General features: G+C 53.8%; 1 protein-coding gene across 3 annotated transcripts in view; it reads right to left on the bottom strand.

The window, feature by feature from the left end:
• The window catches only part of PPFIA4 (PTPRF interacting protein alpha 4), a 166,783-nt gene that overhangs the window by 92,466 nt on the left and 50,154 nt on the right, over window positions 1–24,163 (bottom strand). For all 3 annotated transcript variants that reach the window (XM_074936405.1, XM_074936404.1, XM_074936406.1), the window contains exon 2: window positions 5,551–6,458. In XM_074936405.1, the coding sequence (XP_074792506.1) occupies window positions 5,551–5,787 (237 nt within the window). In that variant the 5' untranslated portion in view covers window positions 5,788–6,458. The remainder of the gene's footprint in view (window positions 1–5,550; window positions 6,459–24,163) is intronic.

Genomic DNA, 24,163 nt, shown 5'->3' with positions numbered 1-24,163 from the left:
GTGGTGAAACACTGGAATGCGTTACCTAGGGAGGTGGTAGAATCTCCTTCCTTAGAAATTTTTAAGGTCAGGCTTGACAAAGCCCTGGCTGAGATGATTTGATTGTGGATTGGTCCTGCTTTGAGCAGGGGGTTGGACTAGATGACCTCCTGAGGTCCCTTCCAACCCTGATATTCTATGATTCAAGCAACAGTAGCCCTGCTGGGACGTGGTCAGCGGGTGAGCGGAACCCAGCTCGGAAAGGGTTAAGCAGCCCCCCTCAGCAGGCAGCAAAGGAATCAGACAAACTGACTGAGCAGTTCAGACTCCAGCTGACTGCAGGCCAGTGCCCTTCACCAGTGGAGCAACGGTTCAACCAGATGCCCCCTTCACAGCACCTGCCGGCCGCCTCCGGGAACTTGGCTAGCCTGGAGCACCACCTACCGGCATTAACCGCCTATTGCAATAGCCCAGGCTGCATCCAGAATGCAGCTACGTGGCTTTTCCGTGAGCATCATCACCCCACTGCTTTAGAGCAGCTGCCAGCCACGCCCAAGGTCGAACAGCCTCAGAGATGGAGTTTGGGCAGCGCTCAGCACCCACAAGAAGGGTGGAGCCCCCTGAGATCAGAGTCAGAGCTGGATGTTTTTGAGGGGTGATCCCTGCTGAAGGCAGGGGTGGGGGGTGCAGTTTTCCAGGTTATGAACTGGTCCTTGCTGCTTCCGGACCACCTGAGAACCTGCCACGCCCTCCTTCCCTCCCAGGTTTACGTGGCCCGAGGGGGCGGTGAGGAGGGATTAACGGTGCGGTGCTGGCAGGCCAGACGCCAGCTCATGCCAAGGGCCCCCTGCCTCAGTGGCCCACTGACAGACACCTCAGGGGCAGTACGGACCACCAGACAGGAGAGAGCCATCAGCGAGTGTGAAGGGCTGGGCTCCAAAGAAGGTTGAGTTTCACCGCTCTGTATTCCGCATGACAGAGGAACAGTCCTCGGTAGCCGGAGAAGGCCAAGCCCAGGGCCCCTGCTCTGCTCTAGGACGGGAGGGGAGGCTACTCTCTTGTGTGTCTAGGCAGAGCCTAAGCCACCCCCAAAGGATGCAGAGCACGGCTCCCCCTCCCCCTGCAGCAGTGCCCTGGCTGGCCAACGAGGAGATGCTCTGCTCCCCACTGGAGATCAGGGGAGGGTGAGGTGCAGCCGCCGAAGGACAGAGGCTCCCAGTGACAGGCTGGGCAGAGAGAATCACGCGGAAACCCCGCAGCGGGCAGGGAACAGCCCTGAGACCAGCCAGGGAGCAGAGAGGCCGCAGGCCAGGATCCCCAGCACCCTGGAGCTGTGGCCCCCTTAGGAGACAAGGGTGGTTAACACCCCCACATGCTTCGTAACAGCACCCCCATCCCAGCACCCGAACCAACCCACTGTGAGCCCTGCCTACGAGTGCCCCAGAGAATCCCGGGCGGAGTCCCTCCCTCAGCCTCGGCGGGTGCTGCAGAGGGCACGGCCAGGCCCCCTGGACTGGACAGGCAGGAGCGGGAGCTGGGCTGGGCTCCGACAGTGCAGGTTGCCACACACGCACGGCAGCAGAGTTCAGATTGCCCGGCTGCGCTGCGTGGGAAGCGCCCCCCTAACGCCACTACGCCTGGCTTTCCAGCAATTTGAACTTCAGCTCTCCCGGCACGAGGGGCCCAGGGCAGAGCTCAGCGCCGGCAACTGAGAGAACAACCAGGGCGGCCTTCTCCCGCCCAACAGAACAGCCATAGATCCACGGACATCACACGGCATCCCGTGCAAAGGGCGAAATCCGCAATGGGACAGCAGGACCTCATGGCATCCCCCCAGACCTCCATCTACATCAGAGCACAGGCAAGGCCTAGCAGGCCTGACGCACTGTCAAGGAGACGCTGCCACACAGATGCAGGTGCCGGAGGGACAGTGTCACGGTCCGTGTTTCTCAGTCGCACCCAGGGTCTGATCGTGAGGGGGTGCTCAGCACCTGTGCCTCCCACTGAGGTCACGTCTCAGGATCAGGCCCAAAATAAAGAAAAATAAACCACGTGTCCCCATTGCATGTGTTCAGGAGGTGGAGAGGTCAGGGGTTGGGGAGCAAGGTTTGTGTTCATTCACCTGCCCGGGTAAAGCAGGGCCATGGAAGGAAGGCCTACTTCAGGTCAGTCATTGCCCCTCTGTGCCTCAGTTCCCCCATCTGTACAACAGGGATAATAATGCTGGCCTCCTTTGGAGAGCGCTTTGAGTTCTATTGGTGAAAAGGACGATAAGAAGAACCACGTCCCCATTTCCTCTTCCAGGGAGTGCAGAAGTGTGGGGGCCACTGGTGGGGAGCAGGTGAGCAGGAGCCCAAGAGAAGAAGCTGTTGGGGCCCTGTCATGGTGGACAGCCATAATCTGGAAGCCAGGTATGGACTGACACACACCTGGAACCCAGCAGAGCCAGGACAGCTGGGGGCAGGAACCCCTAGTGTTCCCAAAAAATCACCCAGGACCTAAGCCCTAGTTGTGCTGTTAGGTGGAAGATACCCTGACAGCGTTTCCCCAGGTGTGGAGCGGCCTTTCCAGCTGACAGAGCCCCGGGATGTTCTAACCTGGCTAATCACGGACCTAATGCCCCAAGTTCCAGAGGTGCTGCCTCTGAAGCCAGGGGGAACGGCAGACCCCGCAAAGATCCAGCCATTACATCATTAGCTTGGCTCACCTTGGCTGTCCATTCTGGCACAGTGCCTGGGCTCCAGCAGAGACAGTGCCCTCCTGAGTCGATGGGGAGAGGCCAAGGGGTCTAGTGGTTAGAGCAGAGGACTGGAGACAGGAAGTCTGACAATTCAGCCACTGACCACCGAGGGCAAACCACATTGTTCTCTGTGCCTCAGTTTCACCACCAGCTGATACCTCCCTCCCAGGAGTGTAGGGGAAGGTTAGCCCATGGGCTTGGCTACACATACGCTTAGTTCGCAGCAAGCTGGGGTGCAAATCTACCCCCACACTAGCCTGCTGCGAGCTAAGTGTCCGTGTGGACCCTGCAGCCGCAGTTCCCTAGTGCGCTTTAAAACTACCCCGCTTTGCAACGGGCCATGCTTTGGAGTTATAACACGCTGGCCCAGAGGCCAGTCCTGCTCCCAGGGCAGGGAACGTGCTCCTGCGTTCCACCGGCGAAGCAGCGCTATTGCCCCTTCAAACTGCCCTCTCAGGATTATCCTAAACATCTTGAGGCGTCAGCCAGCATGTTAGATCCCCAGTCAGGGGTGACAAGTTCCTCATCCAGGCCCAAAGGTCCCTGTCCAGCCACCCCCAGAGCCCTGCCAAACACACCATCCGACATCAGGGACGTCAAACACCAGCCAGACCAGTAGGCTGCGTGAGGGGCCACCAGCCCAGGACCAAGCTTCATTTTCTTCCTCCTCAGACCGTGCATATTAACCACTGTTCTCTCCTGCCAACATTTTGCTTGATCTTCTCATTTCTATAACCCAGGATCTGCAGCCAGGACTCACTGCACCACACACCTCATTATGCCCCAAGATTTAAAGTCATCTGGTGGCAGATGGCCAATTTCTTTTGCCTGGACCAGCAGCCCCCCTGTGTACTGTATGGGCGGTGTGTCCAGCAGAACAACTGCCATCGGGTCATAAGGAGAGGGCCACTGGACTGGCAATCCGGAGACCTGGGTTCTATTCCCAACTCGGTCACTGGCCTGCTGGGTGGCCTTGAGCAAGTCACGTCACCGCTCTGTGCCTCGGTTTCCCCACTTGCACAATGGAGATTAACGATACCAACCTGATTTGTAAAGCGCTTTGATAACTATGGACAGAAAGGGCAATAAAAGAGCTGGGTGTTGATATTAAATATATATTTGGGGCCTACAAAAATATCCACGAACCATATTTATCTCCCTGAGACACCTGCGTTTTTGTGAGACTCTTGCCTTTTAACCAGCCATGTTAATGAACTGAGTGAGACCCCAGGGAGGACGTCTGATCAGTCCGAGGCTCAGGGAGAATTTGGTTAGAACGCTCTGAATTAGGTGCTCAGGTCCCAACACAATGGAGGCAGCGTGGCCTAGTGGATAGAGCACTGGGCTGGGACTCAGAAGACTTCGGTTCCATTCTTGGCTCTGCCCACTGACCAGCTGGGTGACCACGGACACGTCACTTCCCCGCACGGTGCCTCAGTTTTCCCATCCGTACAAAGGGCATAATGATCCTGACCTGCTTTGTAAGGCTCTTTCAGCTCTGTGGCTGGAAAGGGACAGATACCAGCACCAGCAGCTCCAGCAATGCGCTGCAGGCACAGCTTCCCTGCAGGCTGGCGGGGACAGCGGGTAGTGACGAAGCCCTGCAACACCGGGCTCCCGCCCAGCCATGCTCAGTTCCAGCCAGCCCATAGGCTTCACGCTGTTTGGGGCATTTGATTAAAACAGGGAAACCCTGCCAAGCGGCTAAACCCTCAGCTAGTGGCCGAGCTGGCCCAATGGCGAGGGCAAAGCTGGGGGTCACGGCAGCCAAGTCTCTGGGCTCGTGAGCACAGCTGGCCCCTCACGCCCCTCGCTGCCCTGTGCTGAGGGCGTGACGTGCCTCTGACGCTCAGCACCAGCGCCCCGCCCCACTCCTCCCCCGTTCAGAGGAGCGATAAATGGCACTTCTGTGGTGCCCGTGACTGTAGTATCTGATCACCTCCCAATCTTTACCCTCACACTCCCGCTGTGGTAGGCAGGGCTATTATCCCCATTGTACAGATGGGAACTAAGGCCAGAGAGGCTAAGGGACTCACCCAAGGGCACACAAGGAGTCTGCGGCAGAGCAGGGGTTTGAACCCAGTTCTCCCAAGTCAGCACCCTAACCACTGGGCCATCCTTCCTCGGGATGGGAAAGGCTGTGAGCAGGAGAACACGAACGTTTGCTCTCCAAACCTCAGTAGCTCCGGTTCAGGGATACACAACCCAAAGCTGGGACCCAGCTGTTGGGACTGGGACAGCAGAATCCTCCCTCCCCACCCGCAGAGTCTCCAGGAGGCCGTCAGCGGGGAGCCTCTGGGGAACTTACAGGCCGGGCAGCGCGGGTCTGAGGAAGGGTTATAATGAACATGAACGGCCCCACTGAGCGGGCAGCTGGCCTTCGCCTTCAGGGACGTCTCTTTAGCCCCGTTGAGGCCAGTACGTCCAAAAGGGGCCTCGATTCCCGGGTGCCCAACCTCACCCACCTAACACGTGATTTGCCGGGGTGCTGAGCCACCGTCACTACAGCTGCAGCCAATAGGATCTGTGGGTACTCAGCACTTTGGAAGTATCAGGCCCAAGGGGTCGGAAGTCAGACACTTGGAATGAGAGGCCGCTTCTGGGAATGTTCTGGCAGAGCTGCATTTCCTGGCTCCATCCTGGCTTTAAGCACCAGGCTGTCAGGTTTGCAGCAGCCCAAACCGGGCTAGCCTGGACGCTCGCTGTACAGCAGTGCTAGCAAGGAGCCTGGAGAAATCCCGGAGACATCTACCCTATTCCCACAGCCCTGCCAAGGTCCCCAGCCCTGGCCCTCCCTCGTCCCGGCAGAGCTCCGGAGCCGCTCTCCTTACCTGCGGGAGGGCAGAATTGAGTTGCCTCTGCAGCTGGTCTCGCTCATGCCCGGTCTCCTGTAACCGACTCTGGGTCAAGGCCAGAGTCTCCCGGGTCTCCCGCAGCGTTTCCAGCAGCTTGTCTCGCTCGTCCAGCATGTTCACCATTAGCTGTTCGAAGTTGGCCTCCGAGTCGGGGCCCTGCTGAGACCCCAGGGGGTCGCCCTCATTGATGGTGGGCATCACCTCGCACATCATGGTGGTGGTGGTGGCCTGTTTCAGCCACGTGCCAGTCTCCAGAGAGGCCAATTCGCCTCGCCTAGGGGTTTGCTTAGATGACCTCCTCGGGGTCTCTCTTGGGGCCGTAGATCGGTCGGACAGCAGATCACATCGCTACAGCTGCCCGCGGCCCATTGCGGCGATCGTCAGAGACAGGCAGCTTGGGACAGGGTGCAGGCTCCCCCATGCCTGCTCTCACCTCGCAGCCCCGAGTCATTGGTTAAGCTGAAGCTTGCACTGCTGAGATCAGCGTTCCCTGCTCCATGGGCTACACGGTGTCCTTTAAACCAATAAGGCCCCCGAAGAGACGACCGCCTCTGGCTCTCTGCGGTTCATTCCAATCAGCCACCCAGACAGCTTCGTAGCCCACAGATGAGTGGATCCCATCTGACGCAGCACATGGGTGCCAGAGCACAGCAAAGCCATGGGCTCAGAGAGGAACGCGGCGCCCTTCCAGCGCGCACCCCTTCAGGGACCCGGCAAAGCCAGTAGCACTAGGAGGGGCTGAGGGACTTTTCACCTGCCTGGGCATGGTGAACGAGAATCAGTCTGTTGGAAGAAATGGAGGCCAAGCGATGCACTTTGCAGTGAGCGAGATACTTCCCAAGCCTCTGCCCCACGGAGCTGAGCTTGCGATCCAGGTCTGTGACCTACGGGAAAAGAGACACAGTGAAACACTTCCCACCTGCGTGCGACTGCTTCCCAGGCTCCTACCCGCCCCATGGGCTGGGATCTGCCAGCACACTCCTTCACAAACATCCAGCCAGCACCGAGGCGCGGCATCAGCCCCTCCAGACAGCGGGAGAGCCAGATTAGATTCTCGCTTATAGTACTGGAGCACGTAGGAGCCCCCGTCCCAAACCAGGACCCCATTACGCCAGGCGCTGTACATTAAGCTTCTCCGCCTCCACAAACGGGTGCTAGTGAACCACCCTCCCAGCAGCCTCCCTCTAAGGTCTCTAGCCTGCATCCTTATCGCCATGGGATCTAAGTGCAAGCCTTGTAGGGTAGGTCAGGATTCAGGAACCTGCTGGCCCACAGGAGGCCAGCGGCATGGCTCCGTGCTCTCCTGCGCTGGCCCAGGGAAGCATCATCTACCAGCTGCTCCCCCACCGCACTGCGGCTGTACTCACAAACATCCGGGGGGATGTAAACATTGCGTGAAACCAAATCTACGCACACAGGCATCATGGGACCATCCCACACACCAGCCCCACCTGCGTCCGAGTCCCTAAAGTACCAGGCTCTGGGGGAGGGGGAATCTCCCCAGAGAAACAGGCCACATTACCCCATTTCTCCCTCAGATGAAGTGCAGCAGAGGAAAATGGATCCCAGAGAGGAGCTGGAAGGCAGGGTGCTGCCGACCCCATCTTCAGGATGCAGCATGTACCTTGTCGGTGTCTGTCTGCCTGCTGGCTGGACTATCCCAGCTCAGTGGGAGCTCTGGCCAGGGACCGCTGGCTCCCAGGGGCTGCAGAATTGGAGCTGCTCCAAGGCAGTTGTCTCTAGCTCCAGCGGCAGGCTGTGCTCATGCTCGGTGCCGTTGGGAAGCAGGGCTCCGGGCCCAGTGATCAGCCAGATAATTTCCTCTGATTGTCAGGACTCTCTCCCTGTCGCCTGCCTGCCTCCCCCTGGCCTCTTCCAGCAGCTGTCAGGAGTGCACTGGCAGGGGCTTGCAGCCACCTGGCTGCCAGGCCAAATATAGCAATGATTCACAAAGGGCAATTTGGTGAGCAGCATCTCCAGCCCTGCTCGGGGCAGGTGCCTCCCCCGACCGTACACCAGCTGGGAGAACTGGAGGTGGGCACCCACCTGGGGAATCTGAGACCCAACCCCTCCTTTCTCTGAAAACCCAGGTGCAGAGGGATCCCCTCTCGGATGCACCCCCTGTGCACTGCTCTGAAACCATGGGGGTGGTTCCTGGCTCGCAGACCGCAATAAAGCCACAGGATTGCCACTGGCTTCAGTGGGATTGCCAGGAGAGTGAGATCAGAGTCTGGCCCTGAGCATGCAAAGGGCTAAGAGAGAAGGCGAAGTTGCTCCTTCCATAGCAACCCTTGTAGCCAGTGCCAGGAAATCGGCAGAGGAGAGAGAGCTGCATCTGCCAGCTGGTGACAACATACGTCATCCCGGCTCAGACCAATGGCCCAGCCAGCCCAGGACCCTGCCGATGGGCTTCAGTGGTGCCGGGCAAGGCGAACACCCCTGCTCCCAAGGTGTTGGCATTTGCTCAATGTTCTGCGGAGCCAGGGGGGCTGTGGACTGGTCACTGTTAAGCAGCGGTCCTGTCCTACATCCGTCCAGCTGCTGCTGGAGCAGTCCAGAGAGTTACTCGGGCTGCTTGGTCACAACGCCACTGAAATCTGAGCGGTTGCCCCTCTGTTCACACCAAGCGACGGCCGGGCCATATTTCAGTGTGTGACATTGCGAGCTCACCCTGAGATCTGGCCCAGCCTCACCTCTGTCCTGCCAGAGGGGCAGTCAGGCCGAAAGGTACAAATTTGTTCCTGGCCCGTGGCACTCAGGCGTGTCACCAAGACCTTGATTCCTGGCAGCATGGGCTCGTGTGCTGGGTGGGTAAAAGAGGGGAGACTCTCGAAAGGGATGAGTGGAGACAGGATCCCTGCCAGGGTTTTTTTTTGGGGGGGGGGGAAATTACCTATGATGTCGCCTAATGCAGCACATGGGGTAAATTCCCCTCTGGACCCCGAGACAGGCAGTTACAGCCCAAAGCCTGGATTTTCAGTCACTGCTAGTCCTGCACAGTGGGCCTCAGCTACTTTCATCCAACAGACCCCTTTGCACAAGAGAGATCAATGGGACACCAGAACTGCCTGGCAGGATGAGACCAGGGGTCCATCTAGTCTACAGCTTTGTTTCAGAGAAAGGTGCATGGAACCCCCTTGTAGAGAATTATGGAATAACCTGCCACAAGCAAGAATTTCTTCCTAATCCCTGGCAGTTAACGATTGGATTATGCCCTGAAGCAGGAGGATTGATATCTCTTCTGATTCTTGTATCCTGCCTAACGTAGCTGGGGTGTTCTCATTATCCACAGAAACATCCAATCCCCGCTTTGAATCCTACTAAGCTCTTCACTTCTAGGATATCTTATGGCAATGAGTTCCACAAGTTAGTGATGTGCTCCGTGAAAAAGTATTTCCATTCATCAGCGTCAAGTGCGCTGTTTTTCCAATTTCACGGAGAATCCCCTTGTTCTTGTAGGAGGAGAAGGTGCATAGCAGTGCACTCAGCCCCCTGCTGCATTGGGCCCTTTGCCAACCAAAGGCCATTTTGAGCTTTGACCTCAGCATGGCTGTGTAGCTCTTTATATTGCTCACTGCTCTGCAATGGCTAATTTCCTTTCGGGTGTCCTTTTAAAGGGACAGTCAGAGAGACAGAGGTGGAGAGAGCTGGGGGCAGAGAAGCAGAGGCAGATGAGTAGTGGTGGAGGACAGAGACTGAGGGCCAAGGGTGGTTTTGGCGACTCCCTTTCTTCCCCCTGGCAGGCGGACATGCCCTGCTCTGCCCCTCCAGCTCTGATGACTCTGGGCACGGCTACAAATCTTCTTTTCAAAATACTAAATCAGCTGAACCAACATTAACTAAAAAGCAGCAAATTGATCCCAAGGGGGAAAAAAATGGTTGATAAAACATAGCCTAGCCTCACTCTCTCTGCAGAGGCCTGGGGCTTTAGTGGGGCAGAGAGCCTGAAACACCCCATGACATCAGGTATCTGGCAGGTCTCTGCACTTAGCCCTGAGTAAATAGCTTGTCTGTGCCCTGGAGCCTGAAATCAATAGCTCCTGCACCATTAGCCAAGAGAGGAGGCAATTCGAGAGAGAAGACACTGCCTCCTATGCCCGCCCGTTCCAATCTAACAGTCCTACACTGATGCTTCCCCGCCATCACCAATGCTCTGTCCTTCCTCCTGATGCTGCTCTCGACACAGGCGAGGGAACTAAGGGTGCGGGGGTTTTGTGCGGTGTCCCGGCTGCTGGCCCCGCGCCCAGGACTCTGCTCCCGGCCTGCATGTGGGGTCCTGGCTGCTGTCCCCAGCCCGGGACTCCACACCCAGCCTCGGCCCCCTTACCCCATCCGTATCCCCTCTCCCGAAACCACAGCCCTGCTCCCGGCCCCACTCTAGGGGTGGCGGAGGGCGCAGACAGAGGTAAGCGGGGGGAGGTGCAGCTCAGCCCCCCCCCACTCTAAAACCCATTCCAGCTCACTGGCTCTCGGCCTCCTCCACCTATAGGGAACAGCCTCTCACCCCGTTCCAGCTCACTGGCCTCCTCCACACTGCACCGACAACTGCATCACTCCCCCCTCTGCCAGCAGCACAGCGCAAGGCCGGGAGCAGGGGGGCTGGAACAATTTGTATAGTGGGGGTGCTGAGAGCCATTGATCAAACTGCAAACCCTGTGTATAATGGAAAGCCCTTCAAGCCGGGGGTGCGGCAGCCCCCCAGCACCTCTAGTGACAGCACCTATGGCCTTGAGGGGTATCAGGAGCAAAGACTCATAAGGGATAGCCGGTTGGGCTTTTAGGTTGACCAGCTGGCGTCCACCTGAACCCACCTGGCTTATGGAAAGACATGACTGTCTTTTTACACCCCTTATTAAAAACACTTCACAATGAAACCAGGATGGCATAGCACCAAAACTAAGCTATTATTAATACTGGTCAACTAAACTGCCAACAAGCCATACAACCAGCGAATCACGGGCAAATCCGTCAGTCTCAATACTGGTTTGGCATTAAGTCATCAAATTAGTTAAATCAAATGAATACTAAAAATATCCAACCCTTCAAAACACTAAAGCAGATTCGAAGGTGGTGGCTTTCCATTTGGTTATCATTCCAACTAAAGAATTCAATCACACCTAGAGTTTGAATCCAGTTAAGTAGCTTAATACGGAAACCAATTGTTTATCGAATACCTGGAGCACAACCTCAGAGTCCATTATAAAGCTTCCTTCGTAGAATTCAACTCATGCAGCAGCTAACCCTTTCCTCCCGCAACAGAGGGATTATAACGCAGACGTGAACAGAGCACCCATGAGAAGCAGAAGTTTGACAACTTTTGTTTAGCAGAAATGACAGGTGACAATTTCAAATCTCTCCGAACTTTTGAACACAGAACAAAGCGATACGTTCATGGCGCGCTCACACACACACACTAGGGTTGCCAGGTGTCCAGTTTTTTACCAGCACACACCAGCCATATTAAAACACATGTTGCTTGCTTGCACTCAGTTTACTAAGTGATCCAGATCGTTCTGTGCCAGTGACCTGTTCTCTTCATTATTTACCACTCCCCAATGATGTGTCATCTGCAAACTTTATCAGTGATGATTTTATGTTTTCTTCCAGGTCACTGACAAAAATATTTAATAGTGTAGGGCCAAGAACCAATCCCTGCGGGGACCACACTGGAAACAGACCGACCTCCTCAGTGACGATTCCCCATTTACAATTACATTTTGTGACCTAGCAGTTCGCCAGTTTTTAATCCAGCGATGATTGATGTCATAAGTAAATGTAAAAAGAAATCTTGGTGATTTGCATTGTTCCTTGGTGTAACTGATAAGCCTCACCCATCACGTATGACAATTGCTTGCAGGCCTGTATTGGTGCGTTCAGTACATGCCCAGATCTTCGGCTGCATCTACACACAGTCGATGAACTGTTGACTGAATACTGACGTGGTCCTGGGTAAATGAATAAAGTGTTGATAGGTTAAGAGTAATCAAGTGTCCAGATCTGAGAAATACTGTCCAAGATCAGAGTAGCAGCCATGTTAGTCTGTATTCGCAAAAAGAACAGGACGACTTATGGCATCTTAGAGACTAACCAATTTATTTGAGCATAAGCTTTTGTGAGCTACAGCTCACTTCATCAGATGTATTCAGTGGAAAATACAGTGGGGAGATTTATATACACAGAGAACATGAAACAATGGGTGTTACCATACACGCTGTAAGGAGAGTGATCACTTAAGATGAGCTAATAGGAAGATGAGGAACAGTCGGGGGAGGGGAATAAACATGGGGAAATAGTTAACTAAATACAATTAACTTAGGCTTGAATAGAGATTGGGAGTGGATGGATCATTACACAAAGTAAAACCATTTCCCCATGTTTATTCCCCCCCCCCCCCCGCCACTGTTCCTCAGACGTTCTTGTCAACTGCTGGAAATGGCCCACCTTGATTATCACTACAAAAGGTTTTCTTCTCCGCCTCCCACACCCCGCCCCGCTCTCCTGCTGGGAATAGCTCATCTTAAGTGATCACTCTGGTTACAGTGTGTATGGTAACACCCATTGTTTCATGTTCTCTGTGTATATAAATCTCCTCACTGTATTTTCCACTGAATGCATCCGATGAAGTGAGCTGTAGCCCACGAAAGCTTATGCTCAAATAAATGTGTTAGTCTCTAAGGTGCCACAAGTCCTCCTTTTCTTTTTGTCCAAGATCCTTGTAAGAGTTGACCTGAAATGAATCTAGCATTAACTTAGAAAGCAAACGCTCCCAGGACTCAATAAAAGGAGTTCTCCTATTCAATTCCGTTCTAATATTGGCTAGAACACTTATACAATTAAAAATCTAGTTGGTTAGATTTCAGCTTTACAAATCTATCTTGCCCCATGGAGAATTAATCAAACTGACCACCCCCACTTTCACACTTACAAAGTTTGACGCAAAAATCCTACAGAAATAGCTGACTGGAAAAACCAGTCACTCAATATCCATGAGCAAAATTAAAAATAACTTGGGTTCAGTTCCATCATGTGCACTTCCTTCTGAGAAATGAGGCATTTTACAGTCATTTTCCTATTTTGGAACTAGTCCATTGGTTAAGTGGCTCATTTTCTGGAATCTTCATCTTCATAGAGAAAAATTACTTTAAAGCCTATTCAGATGAAATCCATTTAAGAAATAGACTCATAGACTTTAAGGCCAGAAGGGACCATCATGATCATCTAGTCTGACCTCCTGCAGGCCACAGAACCTCGCCCACCCTCTCCTGTAACAGACCCCTAACCTCTGGCTGAGTTACTGAACTCCTCAGATCAGGATTCAAAGAAGTCAAGTTACAGAGAATCCACCATTTAAACCTGTAACTGACCTATGCCCCATGCTGCAGGGGAAGGAAAAAAACGCCGAGGGTCTCTGCCACTCTGACCTTAGGGAAAATTCCTTCCCGACCCCAAATATGGCGATCAGTTAGACCCTGAGCATATGGGCAAGACCCACCAGCCAGACACCTGGGAAAGAATCCTCTGTAGTAACTCAGAGCCCTCCCCATCCAGTGTCCTGTCTCCAGCAACTGGAGATATTTGCTGCTATCAGTCAAAGACCGGCTCCAGGCCCTTGTACGCAGTCTCATCACACCATCCCTTCCATAAACTTATCAAGCTCAGCCTTGAACCCAGTTAGGTTTTTTGCGTCCACTGTTCCTATAGGGTCTGTATTCCCACAGGTGCTTTATCTCTCATAGCCGCATCCTCTGGTTTATACTGCAAGGTTCCCCAGCATATAGCACTGCTTGTGAGTAAGATGCCCATGGGCAGCAGGGGGAAGCCAATGAGCAAGGAGCAGGCCAGCTGTTTCTGTCCCAGTTAAACGGGGAATGCTCAGGCCATCTAGTCACACATGGGAGAGGAGAACATGGAGCCGGGCAGCTCTCCCAGACCTTGGCTGGAGCAAAAGGACAGTTGTTTCTTTAACGTTCATCTGCTCCTAATAAGCAGCTCCAGCACTACGCACCGACTTCCACCACACAAGAAGAGTCATGCCCGCCTGCCCATCTGACACCAATGACCTGTGCCCTTGAGAGAGTCCGGGGTTTCCCTGGGAGCTATGGGTAAGGCGGTGAGTCTGTCAAGGAGGTCATGGATTCTGGGACTTTCCGGGACTTCTGCAGCGACTGGTGCAGCTGGCCCGGGGGCCACCTGAGCAGCTCGGGTAGCCCCTGGGCCAGCCACACCAGCTGCTGCTGGGGCAGATCTGAGAAATACTACCCCGCGCCTCCCCCTGCCCCCGAGCACCACTGGTAGCCTTGGGCTGCACCCCTGAGCACCAGCGGCAGGCCTGGGCCTCCTGCCACCACCCCACCCCCAGCACCTGGGCCGCCCCCTACCCCAAAGCACCCAGGGCACGCCTGGAGCCCCACTCCAGAACACTCAAGTTTTAGCCAGGGGTATATAGTACAAGTCATGGACAGGACAGGGGCCGTGAATTTTTGTTTATTGCCCATGACCTGTCCGTGACTTTTATTAGAAATACCCATGACTAAATCTTAGCCTTAGCTATGAATTATGGTCCCTGAAGCAAAGTAGTAAGAAAGAGAAGCAGCCACATGTTCCCATGGCAGCAATCTAGGCTGACTGACCCTTTCTCAAGGCAGCTGCCAGTCAGGGGAAAAGCCCAGGAGATTGTCCCCCGAAATGCGCCCGCTGCAGTTGGAAGGATTTGCTATGAAATTGTTTAAAATCATTTGAAAAATCGGTGAACTATTTCCGGACTCTATGCTAACAGCGCCCCAAGCCTTACGCCACGTTAAATGGTGAAAGCAGGCACCTGGGTGGGCCCGCTACTCCCCCACCTCCTCCCAGGAGTCCAGCCAATTCGTGCCTGACCCCAACGCATCCATCAAAGGCTATGGGAATGGTGCTTCAGGAGGGTATGCACACTGGCCAAGGAAAAAACCGCATGCTACCAAGAGAGACCCGGCCATAAATCTGACTGGAGCTGTACTCAGGGCAAAATTTATCACAACTGCAAAGCGAAGAATCGCTTGGCTAAGCGGGAAAGTTACAGGATAAGCAGCGAGCTACAGGCTGACTGAGAGCATCAGGTGACCGGGTGGAGGACACCCTCCCCAGTTCTTCTAATGCTCCTCAGTCCAGACCTGCAGCACTTTGTGCCACTCTAATCCTGGGTCCCCTCCTAGCTCTCTGTTGCAGCCCTTGCTGCTAACCGCTGGCTGGGCCTCTCCTGCCCCACGCAGTTCTTAGCAAGAGACCAGGAGGCTGGCTCACTTGGGGGTCTGTACAGGAGGAGCCTTGTTACAATCCTCAGGGCTGAGTGCACCGCTCTCCACCTTTCGGTTTAGCCTTTCCTGGATGAATTACCATACCAGAGCCTGGCCTCTTTTGACAGGGGCAGGAGAGGGGTGCTTTGGTCAAGACTGGATTCCACAGAATGGGATCCATATAGGATTCGGTGCGGGTCTGGAGAGGGGGTTGTTTGTGAGAGTGGAAGGGGACAGAGATGACAGATGCGGCCCCTCCAGGGGAAGGAAAGAGATGTAAGAATTCAACGCCTCCCATCCCTCACCCTGGGATCTGTCTCTCCAGCCTCCAATTTCACGAGAAGGCTGCTAAAGTTTGCCCCGCTTACAGCCCAGTTCTGCTTCCCCGTACAGGGCACTTCTCCCTCAGCTCTCCACAAATTCCTTTTTCCAGTACACAAATCCAGGCCGGTGAGAGACGACAAGGTGGAGTAAGGACGGCAGGGCCACAACAGAGTGGCAACCAGCTTATGGCAAATCCTGGCCTGGTGTGAATGGATGCAACCCCAGGAACACTGCAGCTGCTGCGTGTGGCCTGAACTGGGCCTTGGGAAGGGTTGGGAGGGCACGGGCTTCCTCAGCTGCCGCTGTGATACTCACAGCAAATGCCACTCCACTGCTCCAAGGAAAGACTTGTCCATACACACACAACGGCCCAGGAAGCCTTTGGAACCCCCCGCCACAAGATGCCATGGAGGCCCAAAGCTTGGCAAGACTCAGAAGGGGTTTAGAAATTTCTGTAGTGATGCAGGAGGCCCAGAGAGCAGTGGGATAGTGCCTGAGGGGAAATATATAAGCTCAAGGCTAATTAAGGCGTAGTTCCCTGTAGACTAGGGAAGGTGGCTGCAGATTAAGTGGAGCACCTGCAGTCAATTAAGGCCCTGTTAGGAACCTAATAAAACCCCCTGAGTCAGGCAGACAGAGGAGGAGGAGGACTGGACTGGACTGGACCGGACCGGACCGGACCGGACCGGAGCGGAGCTTGGAGATGTATGGAGTGATTTGGAAGACCTGAGAACTGGAGTAAGGGAGACCCTGCCCCACATCTAAGGACCAAGGGTAACCCCAGCTAAGGGGGACAATGGTAAGAAACCAGCAGGGGTTGAGAGGGGCTGGGACTCAGAGCGAGGAGCAAACCCAGTCCCCTACCCCGCTTCCCTCCTCTACCACATTCCTGGGCTAGTAGCGGGGCCCTTGGCACCCAAGAGCAGGGGCAAAGGGTGGCATCTTAGCTCCCCGCCAAGAAAAGTGCAGGACCCACCAAACTAAAATCGGCCACCTGGACACATGGTGAACAAGAACAGTGAATGCTTAAAACCAACCAACCAACCCATCCTGAGAATGCAGGACAGGGCCTAACCCCTCCTGCTTCAGGCCTTGTGCCACCTACTTCTAACCATAGGAGTCAGGAGGATGCTTGCTCTCCAAGAGAAACAAGGTGGGTAAAGCAATATCTTGTATTGGCCCAATTTCTGTTGGTGGAAGAGACAAGCTTTCGAGCTACCCAGAGCTCTGCTTCAGGTCTGGAAAGGTATGCAGGGTGTCCCAGCTCAACACAAGTGGGACAGATTGTTTAGCATAAAGGGGAGAACACATGACTCGCACAAACCTTCCCCAGATCTGAAGCAGAGCTCTGTGTAGCTCGAAAGTTTGTCCCTTCCACCAACAGAAGTTGGTCCAATAAGAGATTCCCTCCCCCTCCTTGTGTCTCTCATATCCTGGGACCAACACGCTACAGCTCCACTGCTCTCTAGGGGCAGATTATCCCGAGGGCTCTACCAAATTCACGATCCATTTTGGTCAATTTCATGGTCATAAGATTTTTAAAATTGTAAATGTCATGATTTCAGCTCTTTAAATCTGATATTTCACAATGTTGTAACTGTAGGGGTCCTGACCCAAAAGGGGGTGGTGTGTGGGGGGGGGAGAGTCACAGTATTGCCACCCTTACTTCTGCACTGCTGCCTTCAGACCTGAGCCCTCAGCCAGCAGCTGCCACTTTCCAGCTGCCCAGCTCTGAAGGCAGCGCAGAAGAAAGGGTGACAATACCATGACCCCTCCCTGCCCCGCAGCTCCCTTTTGGGTCGGGACCCCCAGTTTGAGAAACACTGGTCTCCCCTGTGAAATCTGTACAGTATAGGGTAAAAGTACACAAAAGACCAGCTTTCACGGGGGAGATCAGATGTCACTGTCCATGATGTGTTTTTCACGGCCATGCATTAGGTAGGGCCCTCCGGATAACAGCAGGTTTCTTCCCCTCTCCTTCAAAGCAGCAGGTACTAGTGGCAAAAAGAAAAGGAGTATTTGTGGCACCTTAGAGACTAACCAATTTATTTGAGCATGAGCTTTCGTGAGCTACAGATCACTTCATCGGATGCATACTGTGGAAACTGCAGAAGACATTATATACACAGAGACCATGAAACAATACCTCCTCCCACCCCACTCTCCTGCTGGTAATAGCTTATCTAAAGTGATCATCAAGTTGGGCCATTTCCAGCACAAATCCAGGTTCTCTCACCCCCTCATCCCCCTCCAAAAACCCACTTTCCTGCTGGTAATAGCTTATCCAAAGTGACCACTCTCCCTACAATGTGCATGATAATCAAGGTGGGCCATTTCCAGGTGAGAAAACCTGGATTTGTGCTGGAAATGGCCCACCTTGATTATCATGCACATTGTAGGGAGAGTGGTCACTTTGGATAAGCTATTACCAGCAGGAGAGTGAGTTTGTGTGTGTGTGTGTGTGTGTTGGAAAAAAAAAGGGGGGGAGTGAGAACCTGTATTTGTGCTGGAAATGTCCCACCTTGATTTTCATGCACATTGTAAGGAGAGTGGTCACTTTGGATAGGCTATTACCAGCAGGAGAGTGGGGTTTTGGAGGGGGATGAGGGGGTGAGAGAACCTGGATTTGTGCAGGAAATGGCCCACCTTGATTATCATACACATTGTGAAGAGAGTGGTCACTTTGGATGGGCTATTACCAGCAGGAGAGTGAGTTTGTGTGGGGGGGGGAGGGGCGGAGGGTGAGAGAACCTGGATTTGTGCTGGAAATGGCCCAACTTGATGATCACTTTAGATAAGCTATTACCAACAGGAGAGTGGGGTGGGAGGAGGTATTGTTTCATGGTCTCTGTGTGTATATAATGTCTTCTGCAGTTTCTACAGTATGCATCCGATGAAGTGATCTGTAGCTCACGAAAGCTCATGCTCAAATAAATTGGTTAGTCTCTAAAGTGCCACAAGTCCTCCTGTTCTTTCTGCGGATACAGACTAACACGGCTGCTACTCTGAAATCAGGTACTAGTGGGACACACAACTAGCTGACCACTGGCATGGCAACTCCTCTGTTCATATGCACTGGGCAGTTTGGGGTTAATGGTGTCAGAAGGGGATCGGATTGCCGGACAGGAGCTGCCCTGCCCAGGCGGGATTTGATGGCTCTGCCGCTGTACACATTGAACTTCATAAGGGTGCTCGAGCTTTTCCAGCATGGATTTACAGACTTCCACGGATTATATCCGTGAATGCTGGGCACCTCCCTCCTGAGGATCCTCCTCCGAATCTCCCCCCCGCTACACAACCACAGCCCCGTGGAGAGGATTTAGCTGACTTAGCCAGTGAGCGTGATAGAGGCGACTCTGTGCTTTCTGTGCGTACACCTCCATTCATCTACAGCTCATATGTGCATTAAACAAATCATGGCACGTTCCAAGGCCTGGCCTACATAGAAAGGTTAGGTCGACCCAGCTACTTTGCTCAGGGGTGTGAAAAAATCCACACACCCCTGAGTGGTGTCATTAAGCCAACCTCACCTCCAGTGTAAACCGCGCCAGGTTGACAGAAGAATTCTTCTGCCAGATTAGCTACCACGTCGCAGGGAGGTGGATTAACTCCAGAGACGGGAGAACCCCTCCCGTCGGCCTAGGCAGGGTCTATGCGGATGCACTACAACTGTGCTGTGGTAGCATTTCAGATGTAGACAAGCCCTAAATCATACTAGTTTTGACAGAGGAATAAGGGGAAGCAAAGGGCTGGATTTCAGTCGGTTATTCAGTGCTGCTGTATGACGGCTAGCTTTAATCTTATCCGCAAACACTGGTAACGCATTTTGATTCTGAACCGTGACCTTTGCTAAATGACCAAACACGCCGCTTGCACCACGTTAAGGTTGCCCAGTGAGAGCTCGTGCCCTTTCCATTGAGTTCAGCAAACGCAAACAGCTGAAACCCAGCAAACACAGAGGGAAGGTAAATGCCCACACCACCTTAACTCTGCCCCCCTGGAGCTGGCAATAGCCACTGGGAAGTAGCCCCATGCACCCAGCTGCATTCCCTGGGTTAGGGGTAGCTGCACTGAATGGTGGAGGAACAAGGGGGAGCAGCTGCTGTGAATGTGGTATGAAGAGATCTGGGAATTAGTTTGAGCAGTGTCAGATCTCGGGTAGCGATAGGCGGAGACCTGGGTCTGACCCGAGGAAAGAGGTGCAAGTGGATCCTGAGCTTCCAGTCTGCACCATTTCAACTCTGAATTGGGGTGGGGGTCAGAGCACTGGGGACTTACCCGGGCATGGTCAGTAGTGAGGAGCAGGCTGTGGCTTTAATGGTGGGAAGGGGAGACATGCTTCCAGATCTCCCTCCCATTTCTCTCCTGGGTGGGTTTTCAACTTCAAAGTTGCTAGAAACTGTGAATTTAAGGATATCCTGTTTGGCCTTCACAACATCCTCTGGCAAGGAGTTCCACAGGTTGACTGTGCATTGTATGAAGAAATACTTCCTTTTATTTGTTTTAAACCTGCTGCCTATTAATTTCATTGGGTGACCCCTACTTCTTGTGTTATGAGAAGGAGTAAACAACACTTCCTTATCTACTTTCTCTACACCAGTCATTATTTTATAGACCTCAATCATATCCCCCCTTAGCCGTCTCTTTTCCAAGCTGAAAAGTCCCAGTCTTATTAATCTCTCCTCATACGGAAGCCGTTCCATACCCCTAATCATTTTTGTTGCCCTTTTCTGAACCTTTTCCAATTCCAATATATCTTTTCCGTAACCTGTGCAGAGCCACCCAGACCCCTTGATATGAAGGTAGTTTTCCACGTGGTTAGTCTCTCTGTCTGCACATGCTCAGTGTTACGTAGGCAAGTGAGCCTTAGCGGGCCTAACTGGGGAAGCAAACACTTGAATTTTATTGCCCCCAAAGCGCTGGGGGGTGTCAGGCGCTGGGGTAACCCTCAAGCCTTTGAGATCATGGTGCAAGGATCTGAGCCCTGGTTTCATCTGTATTCACGGGCAAGAAAATGTTGCCAGATTGTGTCAAATCTTAAAAATAATAATAATAAAATTAAAAAAAATCTCAGGCACCCCCTGGCTCACTGAGCATCCTCCAGGCAGCACGGCAAATTTCAAGGAAATCTGATTAACGGTACGGATTTGAGAGCACTTAGAACATTCAAGCTTTCACGGAAAGCCTGGTCTCCAATTATAGCAAAGCAACCGCCCTGCTGTAGTTAAGGTTGAGACATATCACTCGCGATGGGGTTAACAGCAAATCACAGTCTATCAGATGCTGCTCTTGGAAATACCTTTAAAAATACCCACTCCCTTTCTCAAATGCGGAACGGTGCAATCATCCACCCAGCCAGGTGTGAGCTCTGAGGGCAGACATCCCAGGGAGCCAATGTAGGGGCTGGGACAGGCGGAGAGGGAGAGCGAAGGGAGGGAATACTGCAGCGGCTGTGAAAGGGAAGAGCAGTAGCCAGCCATGAGGGGGTGTCAGCATCAGCAACCGAGGAAGTGAGCTGTAGCTCACGAAAGCTTATGGTCAAATAAATGTTAGTCTCTAAGGTGCCACAAGTACTCCTGTTCTTTTTTCCAGCAATGAGGGGGTGTCAATAACTGATTTTTAGGATCAGGCAGGCTCCAGCCCCAGCAAGCAGGCTCTTCCCACTAACGGGGCAGGTGCTAAGCAGATACACATATGACTTTTAAAAATAAATGACCCAATTTCCCCCTCCCCATCTTTTTCCGAGGCTTTTCTATCAAGGCAGGGGTCGGTAAGGGGCCAGAGCCCTGGTGCCGCAGGAGAGGAGCGCTGAAGTGTCTTGAGTGATCAGGGATTAGGAGAAAGCAGACCCTGGGAGACCTGCAGTGGCTAGAGAACAGAGCATCATGCAGAAATGAGGTTGTGGAAAATCTCAGTGGCTGAGGACCCAACAGAGCCTGGGCACTGGGAGAGCACGAGCATCCTGTGCTAAGAGAAGGGTCCCAAAGAACAAGCACCAGCCAGCACTGGCTTCGAAAATCCCTTCACTGTTTGGGTTCCCAGATCCCCTGCAGAGAACCTGTGAAAATCCCCCTGCCCAGAATAAGATTTTGACTAGGTGGGAAGCAGAGACCCCGGAGAACCGAATTCATTGCCTTGCCCATTATCCAGGCAGCACCCGTGTGGCCCAAGCCCCGGGTAATCACGGTGTTTACAAATTTCAGAGTAACAGCCGTGTTAGTCTGTATTCGCAAAAAGAACAGGAGGACTTGTGGCACCTTAGAGACTAACCAATTTATTTGAGCATAAGCTTTCGTGAGCTACAGCTCACTTCATCGGATGCAAGCCTCATCTACCAAGCAGCCAGGCTTTCCAGTGCTCAAATCCCCCAGCCTCAGGTCATGCCCGTCCACACCATGGTACTGGATGCCAAAGTTTTTTTTATGCAGCAGCCACCAAGGATCCTGGCACAGCCATCCACTCCACTGACAGACTTCCCCCATGTCTGAACCATCTTCCTGAGCCCGACCATTCCACCAGCACTGGCGTGGGTGGCGCGGCTGGGAGCAGCTAGGTGGTTTTACAGCCCAGCGGCACAGAGTGGAAAATTAACATCTGTAGCCCTCAAGAACAATACGAGCGCCCAGCGTAGCTCTGGTGCTCCTGCTGAGCTGTATGCCTCCAGCCTGGGGGCTTGCGTTTTAATAAGCTGTCAGCACCGGGGGCACAGTTCTGAGACATGAGATTGATGCTCTTATTTGTACGAGGGTAGAACCCGGAGGCTACAGCCGGGATCAGGGGCCCCCTATACTAAGTGTGGTACAAAGAAAAGGAGGACTTGTGGCACCTTAGAGACTAACCAATTTATTTGAGCATGAGCTTTCGTGAGCTACAGCTCACTTCATCAGATGCATACTGTGGAAATTGCAGAATACATTATTATATACACAGACACCATGAAACAATACCAAGAGCTTACGGTCTAAACCAGAGGTCCCCAAACTGGGGGCACATCCCCCTAGGGGGGTGTGGAGGAAGGTTCAGGGTGGCATGGTGGGGCCCGGGCCAGCCCCCACGGGAGGGGCAGGGAGGCACTGCCACGCAGCCCTGCTCTGCTCCCAGCTCTTCTCCAGCACCGCCCCCAGCCACGGCATGGAGCCCCAGCCTCAGCCCCTGACAAGGCTCCATTCCTGGCCCCGCTCCCAGCCCCAGCCCGTGTCCCCCCCTCCCGGAGCCGCGACCCCGCTCCCAGCCTCGGCTCGGGGGGGGGGGGGTAGAGGGGTATGGACAGGGGGAAGGGGAAGTGCAATCCTGAAAAGTTTGGGGACCACTGGTCTAAACAGACAAGACAGGCAAAGGTTGGGGGCATAGATGCTAGAACTAGGGGTGCTGGGGTGCAGCTACACCCCCTGGCTTGTAGTGGTTTCCAGCATACAAAGGGTTTACAGTTTGGTTCAATGTCTCTCAGCACCCCCACGATACACATGGTTCCAGCACCCCAAGCTGGGAGGGGAAACAAGACCATGCAGTAGATTGGGAGCAGAGCTGGGAGCAGAACCCAGGGCCCAGTGGGCCACATGGAACTGCAGTGCCATATTATTTACTATGTGCCACGAGCGGGGCTGCCCTTAGGCATACGCAGAATACGCAGCTGCGTAGGGCACCACAAAATTTGGGGCACCAAATTGCCCCAAATTTCATGGTGCCCTAAGCAGCTGAGTGCTTTGTATGCGGCAGCGCCGGCGGCCAGCCCCATCCCCCAGCTGGCTCTGCTGTGGGGTGCGCCCACTGCAAGGGACAGGGACGGTCCTAGGGCTTGAGGGGTCCGGGACAACTCCCTCTGCCCCACTCTGCCAATTCCCGCCCCCATTTTCCGCCCCTTCCCCCAAGCCCCCTTCCCCAGCGATGGACGCGGCCCAGGGGATTAGTGGGGGGGCCTGGCACTGGCAGCAGGGCTCAGGCCTACCCCCGCACTCACTGGGGGGGGGGGGGGGGGAGCAGAACAACCCAGCCCCAGCCTGGTCTACTCTGCTGGCTCCCCATCGTGTCGCTCCACTTCCTGCTGCCGGTGAGTGCAGGATGGGGGGGTCGGATCCCTTCCCCCAAGCTCCCGCCCCTGAGCGACAAGGCTGGGTCTGGGTCGTTCCACTTCCTGCTGCCGGCACCAGGCCCCCCGCTAATCCCCCAGGCCGCTCTAGGCCTGTGGGGCCCCCCAAAGCACACCTCCCCCCCACAGATCCTGCCTCTGCGGCCCCGCAGGCCTTGAGCGCGGCCCAGACCCTCCGCAGGGGCAGAGGGGCAGGTGCTCGGGCTGCGTAGGGCACCATAATTGGTAGAGACGGGACTGGCCATGAGAGCACTAGTCCCTGTATCCGACAGGGAAAGACAAGGCTGTGACCAAAAGCACCCCTTATTCACACCCTACATGCTACTGTAATAATCTTTGTAAAAAACACACCTTGTGAGCGATCATTTAAAAACGAACACTGCACTGATTAGTCTTGTGCCATGTACGTACAAAATGTGTATCGAGGGTTATGAACATAAGATGAAATTAGGACAACAATGTGTTTACCAGACAAGTCTGGGGAGCAGGGTAAACCAGTTTCTCAAAGACAAAGGACAAGCTGGCACCTCTAGCCAGGGGTCAAAGTTAATTGGCCATCACCGGTCAAGTGGCCGTTCTTTGGCAAGGAAGGGGGACAGGGACTGATCTATCTCCATTATAGCAAACAACACGGTTCCTTTTCACTACAAGACTCGGTCTCCATCCTCTCGGCTGGAATGAACTTTATCTAGGGTTGACCCTCAGGAAAATGCATTTCAATGGGTGACTCGACTATAAAAGTGAGGGGCAAACACACACCAGGTGATCTCTCTCTTTAACCTAAGACAACAAAGGAACCAGCCCTTTGACTTCAGGGGGAGACCCTGACTTGAGAATATGGCCAGCCATATTTTACCTTGAACCAAGTCGAGCTTGTTACATTTTAGCTACTAGAAAGCTTTTTATC

The sequence above is a fragment of the Natator depressus genome, chromosome 21 (assembly GCF_965152275.1).
Source record: "Natator depressus isolate rNatDep1 chromosome 21, rNatDep2.hap1, whole genome shotgun sequence".
In the NCBI taxonomy this organism is placed as follows: Eukaryota; Metazoa; Chordata; order Testudines; family Cheloniidae; genus Natator; species Natator depressus.
Note: the sequence above shows the minus strand (reverse complement) of the source record. Positions and strands in the feature narration are given on the sequence as shown.